The sequence below is a fragment of the Salmo salar genome, chromosome ssa10 (genome assembly GCF_905237065.1).
Source record: "Salmo salar chromosome ssa10, Ssal_v3.1, whole genome shotgun sequence".
NCBI lineage: Eukaryota > Metazoa > Chordata > Actinopteri > Salmoniformes > Salmonidae > Salmo > Salmo salar.
In genome coordinates this window covers 103,976,678-103,988,899 of record NC_059451.1, presented here as the reverse complement: position 1 = coordinate 103,988,899, position 12,222 = coordinate 103,976,678, and the positions used below count along the sequence as shown (strand labels likewise).

Sequence of the window (12,222 nt, the reverse complement as noted above, 5' to 3'; positions counted from 1 at the left end):
TGAAATACATTGGGAAGATGTTCTATTCTCATCCCTCTGTGTTCCCTAGGCTCTGAAATACATTGGGAAGATGTTCTATTCTCATCCCTCTGTGTTCCTAGGCTCTGAAATACATTGGGAATAAGGTGCGGAGACAGCGCATGTGGGGAGGGCCCAAGAAGACCAAGATGGAGGAGGCCAGAGAGCTGTTGGCTTCCCTCATCCTCACTCATGTACCTGTAAGTGCTGTCAGATTGACCACACCAACAAAATGCTTTATACACACCTCTCTGGCCCAGGATTTACTACCAGTAGTATCAGGTTGTAGGGTTAAAGCACTGAGCTCGCCATACCATAAGATGATTTAGTTTTGTCACCTGTACCCTTATCTATTCTTTATTAATATGGCTATGAGTGGACACATTTGTAAGGTATACACTTGTGTTAACATGATTCAGTGACTTTACTACCAGGGTTGGGGTCAATTCAGGAAGTAAACTAAAGTTCAAATTCCAATTTTCCTCAATTCTCTGAGAAGAAACTACAATTTCAGTTTACTCCCTGAATTGACATAGAAATGGGATTGACTCAAACCCTGTATTCTATTCCACCTCCAGGTGAAGGAGTTTAACTTCCGGGCCAAGTGTATCTACCTAGCGGTGATGGTGCGCAGGGTGATCCTAGCCCAAGGAGAGAACAAGGTGGACGACAGAGACTACTATGGCAACAAGCGCCTGGAGTTGGCTGGACAGGTGAATGAATACGTCTCGGTCTTCTGTCTCCTCTACTGTAGCTCTATCTGAAGCACCAGTGTCTCTCTATCCTAATATAACCTCTGTCCTCCTGACCCCTTACGCTACGTTGAATAATCAAAAGTACGCTAAATAGAACTCCTGTGACCCTGTGTTTTTAGTTTACACCCTTCGTTAGTGTACATTTGCCTGTGCGGACTTCCTTTACCACATTTGCCTGCACAGCCTTCCTCCAGCACAGTGGCCTACAGTAAGCAGAGCCTTCTCTGGGTCTGTCTACACAGTAGGACTCTCACACTGCTCTGTAATGAAATGAAAGATGAGTTGCAGCATTTATTACTAATGGATTAAACGGTAGGTTGTGTGACTGTTGTACAGGCCCAGCAGCGTGAGCCTCTTGCGTACGATGATGCTAGTTTCTTTGTATATGCACCTTAGATGTATTTTTACATACAAACTTTTTTTCCGAACTCTGAATCAAATAGCCTTCCTGTCACTGATAGAAAGTTTTTATTTTGATTTGCTATGTTTTACAATTATCAAGTCCCAATCGTAGCCTGATTTTCAGATGTGTCCATGTAACAGGATTATTAGGGAATTCTTTCTTCTTGCAAAGCATGTAAAAGTTTTAATCAAACTATTATATTAATCTGAGTATTCACAATAATCATATTATTGTGTGCATGTAACCGTACTGTGTCCAGAGTTTCTTCCTCCCCAGTCAAAACAATTCTCTATATGCAGTGCTTCGTACTTCTCTGAGAACTGATCCCAGGCCTGTGCTAATCGATAGACTCTACACCAGTCTCCCCGTGCCCTGATCTTTCACCTGTCTGTCACCCCTCTCCCTCTATTAATTCCCACTTTTTTTGTTGCCTGTTTTGTTTTCTTCCTCATCCCTCCCCGCCTCGCTCTGTATCCCCGCCTCGCTCTGTATCCCCGCCTCGCTCTGTATCCCCGCCTCGCTCTGTATCCCCGCCTCGCTCTGTATCCCCGCCTCGCTCTGTATCCCCGCCTCGCTCTGTATCCTCGGCTAGCGTTGTCAGGAGGGAGAGATACGCAGCACCAAAACCCCAGGGCCGGGGAAGCGGAGCCATTTTCCCGAGCCTTGACAAAGGAATGGCCGCCTTGACTGGAGCGATTGAGCTAATCCTACAGGCCCCGGCTCTGATAATGTAATTACGGCTGTCTTAAGGCCTTTAATTTCCCACCACCCAACCTTCTCTGATTGAGGAGGGGGGGCGCAGGGCCTCCTTTCAATAGAGGGCTTAAGTACTCACAACGCCAAGCAATCTCTCCTCTCTCCAATTATGATTCCCTGACATTCAGCTAATTGGCCCGTCTGTGCGACGGAAGCTTTATTTCTTTATTATACATTTTGCCAGGACTGCTTGTTTGTTTTGATGTATGAAAATGTGTTGGGGGTTGAGAGTGAGTGGGTGCCCCACTAAAGGCCTTACTGAGGAGAGGAGAGAGACCGGGGAGAGTGGCCAGGTCAGGCTTATCTCAGGGTTGGCACACCTGTTTATTAAATCTGTCGCCCAGGACCTGGTCATTGTCTCTGAGCTGATAGCGGAGAGGAACAGAACAGCTGTGAGCAGAAGCCAGGAGAACAGAGGGTTTGCCTTGCCTGTGTCTCCAGGGGATACCACTAGCTCTCTGAGTATTGTTATTTCACGTCTAGTTTGTTGCGTCAGACTTGATGTTTCCACTGTGTCAGTTTTGACTTTTAGATCACAGTGACTCTTATGGAGAGGGAGGACCTGATCTTACATCAGCACTCCTACTCAGACACCTAATACGTATGGTTCTGACTGTACTACTGACACTCTCTCTCGCCCCACCTGGCTAGCTGCTGTCTCTGCTGTTTGAGGATCTCTTTAAGAAGTTCAACTCCGAGCTGAAGAAGATCTCAGACCAGATCATCCCCAAGCAGCGGGCGGCACAGTTTGACATTGTCAAACACATGCGCCAGGACCAGATCACCAACGGCATGGTCAATGCCATCTCCACCGTGAGTGCTGCTCTCCGCCCCCATTTCAAGCTCTGGTCCCTTACGCCAGACAGTGCGAAGGTATCCATATGGATTGACTAATGTCAAAAGGGCATTCTAGGTTGTCAGGTTTTTTTGCGTTCAATTTTGAATGTAATGTTTCTGTACCTTACACAATTGTGAGGTTGGTCTTCTATTCTTTCATTTTTCTTAATATCTTGAAGATATTGTGTCAAAGCTGATGCCACAGTGAATTGCACTTAGCGCCATCAATCAATCAATATAAAGTGTTTCTTTTTAAAGCCATTTTAACATCAGCAGTGTTGTCACACATGCTAAATATGTTTATGGATCCAAGCAGTTGACCTGTCTCTCTCTCTGTGCCCCCAGGGGAACTGGTCCCTGAAGAGGTTTAAGATGGACCGTCAGGGTGTGACCCAGGTGCTCTCCCGTCTCTCCTTCATCTCTGCTCTGGGCATGATGACCAGGATCTCCTCCCAGTTTGAGAAGACCAGGAAGGTCAGCGGACCCCGCTCTCTGCAGCCCTCCCAGTGGGGCATGCTGTGCCCCTCCGACACCCCTGAGGGAGAGGTGAGTCAGAGAGATACACGGACAGACAGTCACACACATACACATTGGCAAGCATACACACACATGAGCAAGCGCACACACCATAGCCTGCATACTCCATACACACACACACCATGGCCTGCATAAACTCCATACACACACACACACACCATGGCCTGCATAAACTCCATACATACACACACCATGGCCTGCATAAACTCCATACACACACACACCATGGCCTGCATAAACTCCATACACACACACACTCGTGCAAACACTCCTACTGTGTGAAAACGATGAAATGTCTGAAATGTTAACTGCAGCTCACAAGGTGCTGTGGACAACCTTAACCCTAATGCCAGTTTTAACCCAGTTCTAGGTGGTGTTGCCTTGGCCTGTGTATAACAGCTTCTGACCAGTTGTTGTGTCCTAGGCCTGTGGTCTGGTGAAGAACCTGGCCCTGATGACCCACATCACCACAGACATGGAGGACGGCCCCATCGTCAAGCTGGCCTTCAACCTGGGAGTGGAGGATGTCAACCTGCTGTGTGGAGAGGAGCTCTCCTACCCAAGTGTCTTCCTGGTCTTCCTCAATGGTGACTGCAAACACACAGTTGCGCATACACACCAGACATCCAGAGGCATACACATAAGTGCTTGTTACACATAACCAGCAGTAGGCTCTCAAACCAGGATGGTTGTTGCTGTTGGCTTTTCCCTTGTTTGATTACTCAAATCTTAAGCCTTCCTCTGCTTTTTAATACAATGCCTCAAACATGAAGGGAAAGAACATGGAACGTCCAGTTTCCAGAATGCATATGTTGTGCTTTATGCAGTGTGTTTTGATGATAAGCTATTCATTTAGTGCTATTAGTGCGCCATGAGGGACTGGACTGGTTCCTTTAATTAGTGTCTGTTTTTCTAGCCAATGATAACTGTCAAATTATGTTGACTGACTAACCAAGCTTTATTAATTAGTAACAGCAGGTGTCAAAGCACCACAGAGTGCTTGCAAACCCTTCCACACTGTGGCTCCTCTGTTTCATATTATGCCCAGATCCCCCGCTGGAGTCTGTGGCCCTGCACACATCTGATTTATTCAGTGGCTACCTCCAAGTCCTGGATTATCATTATTTCTGTGTGTTCGTCTGTAGTCCAGGGGGGACTGCAGAGGCAAATGTGCCAGCTGATTTAAATCTGACACATTTAGAGAAATGTTGATCATTGTCCCTGTCAAATAACCCCTAATAAAGTCAAGTCCGTAAGTATTTAGTGTAAGGAGCTCTGTGCCTCAAAGTCGGTCTCTCTGGGTGTGTCCATCCTGTTCACAGGTAACATCCTGGGGGTGATCCGGGACCACCAAAGGCTGGTGTACACCTTCAGACTGATGCGACGGGCCGGATTCATCAACGAGTTTGTGTCCATCTCCACCAACCTAACCGACCGCTGTGTCTACGTCTCTTCAGACGGAGGACGCCTCTGCAGGTAGGGGCACCAGGAAGGACATGACACCCACCACTGTGTGCATGGAGCAGAGTTATAACACAGCTCGGGTTCAGCACCGAAACCGTTTCAACACATTTCTCAAGGTTTAGAAGTGAGTTGAACTTGTTTTTAAACTGATGTTCTTGCTCCTGCCAGACCGTATATCATTGTGAAGAAAGGACAGCCGATGGTTAAGAACAAACACATCGAGGAGTTGACCCAGGGATACAGGTGGGCTCCGTTTTATCTCATATAGCTAACGTTATTCATTACAAAGAAACTAGCATCTGCCACCAATGAATTTAGCTTGTATATGATTGGATTTTAAGCTCAGCCAAGTCTACTTGCTAGAGGGTCAAAATGTTTACATTAGTGGTGGAAGTTGTGGGCTTTTTGAAATGCTTGTGTTGATGATCTTTCTGTTTTGTTGCTGTCAGAACCTTTGAGGATTTTCTTCATGAGAGCCTGGTGGAGTACCTGGACGTGAACGAGGAGAATGACTGTCAGATCGCCCTCTATGAGCACATGATTAATAAGTAACTTCTGGCCATGGCTCAATACTCTCTGACACGTTAGGCCCCTCTGGTCTAGTTGTTTTCATATGTACTCAATATAGTCTCTGCTGCTGGATGTAATTCTGTCCCAATGCTCTTATTTTGTACGTAGGGACACTACACACTTGGAGATTGAGCCCTTCACACTACTAGGGGTCTGTGCTGGCCTGATCCCCTACCCCCATCACAATCAGTCCCCCAGGAACACATACCAGTGTGCTATGGGCAAGCAGGCCATGGGTGAGACACTTCTCCAGTTCTACAGACTCGCTGGTTCCTCTGCTTCGGTCTGTAGAGGGCGGCTGTTTTTAAGCTGCACCTTGATCAGGCATCAGGACTCCTCAGACATCCTCCACGGGAGCAGTGTGTACCGTTGTGAACACATTTCTTGTCAGAATGCATTTTGTGTGATGGTGTGTTTTTGTATCTGCACATGGACATCCAAACATGAGGTGCCTGCGTAGGCCCTCCTTTGTGTCCTGTGTGTGCGGAGGCCTTTCCCTGCTAGTCACCAGTATCATTAGCAATTCATTGTGTCTGCTGTTAAGTGTGCTCAGGGGGTCAGTGTGCTCAGCTGTGAGGGAGAGACCACAGAGGAGTCCAGGAGCTCCCTGAACCAAAACTTCTCCAAATGACTCCTCTAGCATTCACACGAGCCCAGTCACCCCCATCCCCCTCCCTCCATTCACCCCCTCCTTCTCCCTCCCCATCTTTACACAAAAACAATGTGACTGGGACTATATTTGGCCTAATATCCTCTGCTGTCTGTTTTGTGTGGCCAGGCCTATACATGTGCAAATATGTGTGTGTGTGACCAGGAGCCTATTATCACAGGGCTCTGTTGCCTAATTGTGAAGTAATAGCATCTGACAAATGTCAAGGCCTCCAGGGAGGCCAGCCATTATTCCATGGCCTGCCCAGCTCCTCTCCACTGTGTTTGTACCAGGGAGCTGGCCCTGGCTCAACCCCGGCCTCTGGAGAAGCAGGATTAAAAACCACTGGTCCACTTTTAGGATACTCTCTGATGTGATACAATGTTTGGTTAAGTCGCACAAGCAATGGAATAAATCTGGGATTTGAATATGTTTCCTTAAATTGAAAATTAGTAATTACTTTTGTTTATTCTTTGCTCTTAAGATGCACTGAATGAGTTTTGAATTATTTTTCTCAGACAATTGAGTAATCAAATATTTTACGTTTTTGAAGAATAATAATAAAAATAAAAAAAGTCCATTGTAATTTTATTTCCATGATTTCTCCTGTCAGGTACGATTGGCTACAACCAGAGGAACCGTATAGACACTCTGATGTACCTGCTGGGCTACCCTCAGAAGCCCATGGTCAAGACTAGGACCATAGAGCTGATAGACTTTGAGAAGCTGCCTGCAGGCCAGAACGCCACAGTGGCTGTGATGAGCTACAGCGGCTACGACATAGAGGACGCTCTGATCCTCAACAAGGCCTCTCTAGACAGAGGTGAGTTACTGATCTATGTATATAGGCTAAGAAGGAAAATTTGAGAACCTAGCAATGTACTCTGTCAATACAATGTAAAGTGTTTAAATTACAAGTGTGACTAACTTCTTGGCTGATGCCCTCCTGGCTGCTGCCCTCTTCTGAACATAGTCATTGATGGATTTTAGATATAGTGCTCTTGTTGCTCTACTGAAATACAAAAAGTTCTGGTATAAATCATTATTTGCGATACTGAGCTCTGTCCCTCATCTTCCATTTATTCTGCCTCAGGATTTGGAAGATGCCTGGTCTACAAGAACGCCAAGTGCACATTGAGGCGCTACACCAACCAGACCTTTGACAAGGTGATGGGTCCCATGCTGGACGCGGCCACACGCAAGCCCATCTGGAGGCACAGTATCCTGGATGCTGACGGCATCTGCTGCCCTGGTGAGTAGCACCCTTCAGCAGGACTCCTGGAGAAGGACCCAACCGGCTCTGTTACTCTAGAATCTCACTGTCACCCATTTTATTATTACAACCATTTGGTTACGTCCTTATCTCTACATGGAAACGTGTTAAAGGATGTGTTTTATGTATAAAGTAACCTAAAACATTTGATATCTTTGATTTCATATTCATGCATACAGAATGAGTAAATATGGAATTCATCAATATTGTGTGTCTCCCAGGTGAGAAGGTGGAGAATAAGCAGGTGCTGGTGAACAAGTCCATGCCCACTGTCACCCAAACACCACTGGAGGGCAGTGCCCAGCCAGGACAGCCCCAGTACAGAGATGTGCCCGTCAGGTGGGTGTGCATTCTCCCCTCATCACTCATCCACGCCACTCAGAGTAACAATACCCCAAACTCCCTGAACTATTAATATAACGTTGGTTCCTCATCTACCTAGGGCTATGACTATACCGCTATTACAATATTTCTTTACCATGGCAAAAATGTAAACATGAAGCAGGCTTCACTCTTTGGTCCTTTTTTAAAAACCTGCTGTTTCCAACATTTTAGGGCTGTCTTCCTAAAGAAGTGAAATCTCCTTGATGTTTTTGTTTCCTTTGCACGATACTGATGAGTATCCCGATACCGGCCCTACTACCATCTCTTCTGAACGTTGAGCAAAATACTTAGTTTCCCCCATATGACGGTAAACAACCCAGTCCTTTCAGGTCCGCCCTTCACGTATTCAGCCTTGTCAGGTCAGCTGATGCCTCTGTTCTCTTGTCTACAGTTACAAGGGCTCCACAGACTCCTACATTGAGAAGGTGATGATCTCCTCCAATGCAGACGATGCTTTCCTCATCAAGATCCTGCTGAGACAGACCAGGAGACCAGAGATAGGAGACAAGTTCAGCAGTCGGCACGGACAGAAAGGTACAACTGACCCTCCCTGATCTGCCCTCAGGGACATTTACATGTTAGTCATTTAGCAGACGCTCTTATCCAGAGCCACTTAGTTGGTGCATTCATCTTAAGCTTGCTAGGTGGGACAAGCCATATTCATATAGTACTCATGGGGGGGCAAGACCTGAGACATCTGCATGAACTCTGACACTAGAGGGTATACATATAACACATCATTTACAAACTGAAATGCAACATTCCTTTGCAACAATCTGTGTGTGTGCGTGCACGTGTGTTGAGCCAGACCCCCCCCCTTATCTTTTAGAGGGGTTCTTCTTTTCAATTAATTGGCTCTTTGTCCTGCGCCAGACTATGCAAATGTATTACACCCTAGCAGTTCACTGCCTCTCCTGGGAAAACTGTTTACAACCACTGTTGTTTTGCTGCTGCACCTCCGTCTAGATGAGGCCTGTATGATGCTTTAATCAGAAAGCCAACTGGCGCCGTGCATCATTTCCTCACTTCATTAAAAGGATCGCTGCTGGGGCAGACTGGTCAGTATAGTCCCGTGACTATGTCCACTGTCTCTTACAGGAGGAGTGAAGGGTCTCCAAGGGGTTAGGCCTAGCAGGAGCGGGGCAATGCTAGATTTGGGAAAAGGATGGAGTGAAGAAATGGTCGTTTTAGGTAGCATTGTACTGTAGCAGTGGTGGAATGTTTTGGGTTGTTTGGTGTTATTGCACTGAAGAGTTATTTGGTGCTGAGGAGATGTTTTTGCAGCCATCCTCAGGAGGGTTATATTCTGGCTGACTATACTGTTGGGATGGAATTAGCTTTGTAGGGGAAAATGTCTCAAAGTAGTAGTTTACATGGGCCAGCCCCCTAGATATGTTTGCCAACATTTGAGTGACAGCTAGCAAGATGCACACACAGCAGAGCGAGGGAGAGCGCAATGATGTGGTGCATATACAGTTGAAGTTGGAAGTTTACATACACTTAGGTTGGAGTCATTAAAACTCGTTTTTCAACCACTCCACAAATTTCTTGTTAACGAACTATAGTTTTGGCAAGTCGGTTAGGACATCTACTTTGTGCATGACACAGTCATTTTCCCAACAATTGTTTACAGACAGATTATTTCACTGTATCACAATTCCAGTGGGTCAGAAGTTTACATACACTAAGTTGACTGTGCCTTTAAACAGCTTGGAAAATTCCAGAAAATTATGACATGGCTTTAGAAGCTTCTGATAGGCTAATTGACATCATTTGAGTCAATTGGAGGTGTACCTGTGGATGTATTTCAAGGCCTACCTTCAAACTCAGTGCCTCTATGCTTGACATCATGGGAAAATCTAAAGAAATCAGGTAAGACCTCAGAAGAGAAAGATTGTAGACCTCCACAAGTCAGGTTCATCCTTGGGAGCAATTTCCAAACGCCTGAAGGTAACACCTTCATCTGTACAAACAATAGTACGCAAGTATAAACACCATGGGACCACACAGCCATAATACCGCTCAGGATCGAGATGCATTCTGTCTCCTGGAGATGAATGTACTTTGGTGCGAAAAGTGCAAATCAATCCCAGAACAATAGCAAAGGACCTTGTGAAGATGCTGGAGGAAACAGGTACAAAGTATCTATATCCACAGTAAAACGAGTCCTATATCGACTTAACCTGAAAGGCCGCTCAGCAAGCAAGAAGCCACTGCTCCAAAACCACCATTAAAAAAAAAAAAAAAGCCAGACTACGGTTTGCAACTGCACACGGGGACAAAGATCGTGCCTTTTGGAGAAATATCCTCTGGTCTAATGAAACAAAAATAGAACTGTTTGGCCATAATGACCATCTTTATTTTCGGAGGAAAAAGGGGAGGCTTGCAAGTCGAAGAACAACCGTGAAGCTCGGTGGTGGCAGCACCATGTTGTGGGGATGCTTTTCTGCAGGAGGGACTGGTGCACTTCACAAAATAGATGGCATCATGAGGGAGGGAAAATAGATGGCATCATGAGGACGGAAAATTATGTGGATATATTGAAGCAACATCTCAAGACATCAGTCAGGAAGTTAAAGCTTGGTTGCAAATGGGTCTTCCAAATGGACAATGACCCCAAGCACACTTCCAAAGTTGTGGCAAAATGGCTTAAGGACAACCAAGTCAAGGTATTTGAGTGTACATCACAAATCCCTGACCTCAATCCTATAGAAAATTTGTTGGGCAGAATTGAAAAAGGTTGTGTGATCAAGGAGCCTACAAACCTACAAACCTGACTCGGTTACACCAGCGCTGTCAGGAGGAATGGGCCAAAATTCACCCAAGTTATTGGGGAGCTTGTGGAAGGCTATCCAAAACGTTTGACCCAAGTTCAACAATTTAAAGGCAATGCTACCAAATACTAATTGAGTGCATGTTAACTTCTGACCCACTGGGAATGTGATGAAAGAAATAAAAGCTGAAATTAATAATTTGCTCTGCTTTCATTCTTAAAATAAAGTAGTGATCCTAACTGACCTAAAACAGGCAATGTTTACTAGGATTAAATGTCAGGAATTGTGAAACTAAGTTTAAATGTATTTGGCTAAGGTGTATGTAAACTTCTAACTTCAACTGTATCTGCAATTTTTGACCACTTTTGTCTCATGAGCACTACTTTTAGAACTACTGGCTAAAAAGTATATAAAGGTACCTGAGAATCTCTTTAACCCCCCCCCTTCCTAGTCTAGCTGGTCATGACTCGTCTCATATTCTCTGGTCAGCAGAATAAGTTAATTATTTACCACACAAAGCTGTTGGCTGTGCAGGCCAGGGGTGGTGGGTGGGGGTTGTTGAGTGCTGTGTGCCCATTGTCCTTGCTGCCAGTGTGGACCTGTATATGCTGTGATGGAGGCCTCTGGACCCTCACTGTTGTCTTGCCTTTTCTGATTTATATGACTCTTATCATTCACTTTCACACAAAACCAACAACACCAAGGATGTCTGCTATGAAAACTAGTGTCTCCCTCTCATTTATCTCTCTTGCCTGATCCTCTCTCTCCTTGGTCCTCTTGCCTATTTTTCTCCTGCCTGTTGCTCTGCTCTTTTCCAGTCCTCATTTCTCTTTACACCTGTTCTTTCCCCCCTCTCTCTACCACGACCCAGGGTTTTTCTTTATTTTTACTATTTTCTACATTGTAGTTTTTGTCTTCACTGTTATTCGATCTGTGGAGGGGATTTTAAACTCAAATTGGACAGCACAAATCAAAATAGGAAAATGAGTCTAATTTCTAAAAAGATAAATAGGATATTGCAGGATTTAGGACTGCTTGATGTATGGTGTGACATCCACACCCGCCACACTGAATACTCCAGGTTAGACTATTTTCTTCATGTACAGTGCAGATGGACACCGGCTTAAGGAGTGTAGGATCGGGCAGAGCGACTTATCAGATCATAATGGATTTGACCTTACTCTACACCTTGATAGCAAACCAGTAAATACTATATGGAGACTTAATACAAGCATGCTGAATGATCCAGCATTCAAGGAATCAATAAAGACAGAATTGAACATCTATCTGGAGAATAACGATAACAGGGAAGTATCTCCTGCTACATTGTGGGATGCAGCTAAGGTGGTTATTAGAGGAAAGATCATAGCCACATCATCTCTCAAGAAAAAGATTAAAGCACAGAAACTGCTGAAATTACAGGAAACATTAAGAAACTTAGAACGATCTCATAGTCAATACAAAGATCCTCTTATATTACGAGAGATTCAAAAGGTAAAACATGAAATTGACCAGATTTATAGAGAAGAAGTTTAGAAAAAGCTCAGGTTCCTGAAACAACGATATTATGAAGCAGGCTCAAAGGCAACCAAATTACTAGCATGGTGAATCAGGAAACAACAAACACAGAATACCATTTTCAAAATAAAAGACCCCATAACAAAGAAGATCACATGCAAATTGGATGAAATACAAAATGCATTTGCATCATATTACACATCTGTACAAGCAACCAGAGAAGGCAGATGCACAGACAGTAGAGCATTTTCTTTGAACTCAGTTGATCTCCCCTCAATTGGGAG

General features: G+C 44.9%; 1 protein-coding gene across 1 annotated transcript in view; it reads left to right on the top strand.

The window, feature by feature from the left end:
- The window catches only part of polr3b (polymerase (RNA) III (DNA directed) polypeptide B), a 37,003-nt gene that overhangs the window by 11,036 nt on the left and 13,745 nt on the right, over window positions 1-12,222 (top strand). Inside the window, exons 11-23 of the mRNA XM_014125359.2 lie at window positions 102-218; window positions 597-731; window positions 2,584-2,745; window positions 3,115-3,315; window positions 3,731-3,893; window positions 4,629-4,782; window positions 4,939-5,013; window positions 5,220-5,318; window positions 5,449-5,576; window positions 6,603-6,812; window positions 7,083-7,241; window positions 7,484-7,601; window positions 8,038-8,180. Of these exons, the coding sequence (XP_013980834.1) occupies window positions 102-218; window positions 597-731; window positions 2,584-2,745; window positions 3,115-3,315; window positions 3,731-3,893; window positions 4,629-4,782; window positions 4,939-5,013; window positions 5,220-5,318; window positions 5,449-5,576; window positions 6,603-6,812; window positions 7,083-7,241; window positions 7,484-7,601; window positions 8,038-8,180 (1,864 nt within the window). The remainder of the gene's footprint in view (window positions 1-101; window positions 219-596; window positions 732-2,583; window positions 2,746-3,114; window positions 3,316-3,730; window positions 3,894-4,628; window positions 4,783-4,938; window positions 5,014-5,219; window positions 5,319-5,448; window positions 5,577-6,602; window positions 6,813-7,082; window positions 7,242-7,483; window positions 7,602-8,037; window positions 8,181-12,222) is intronic.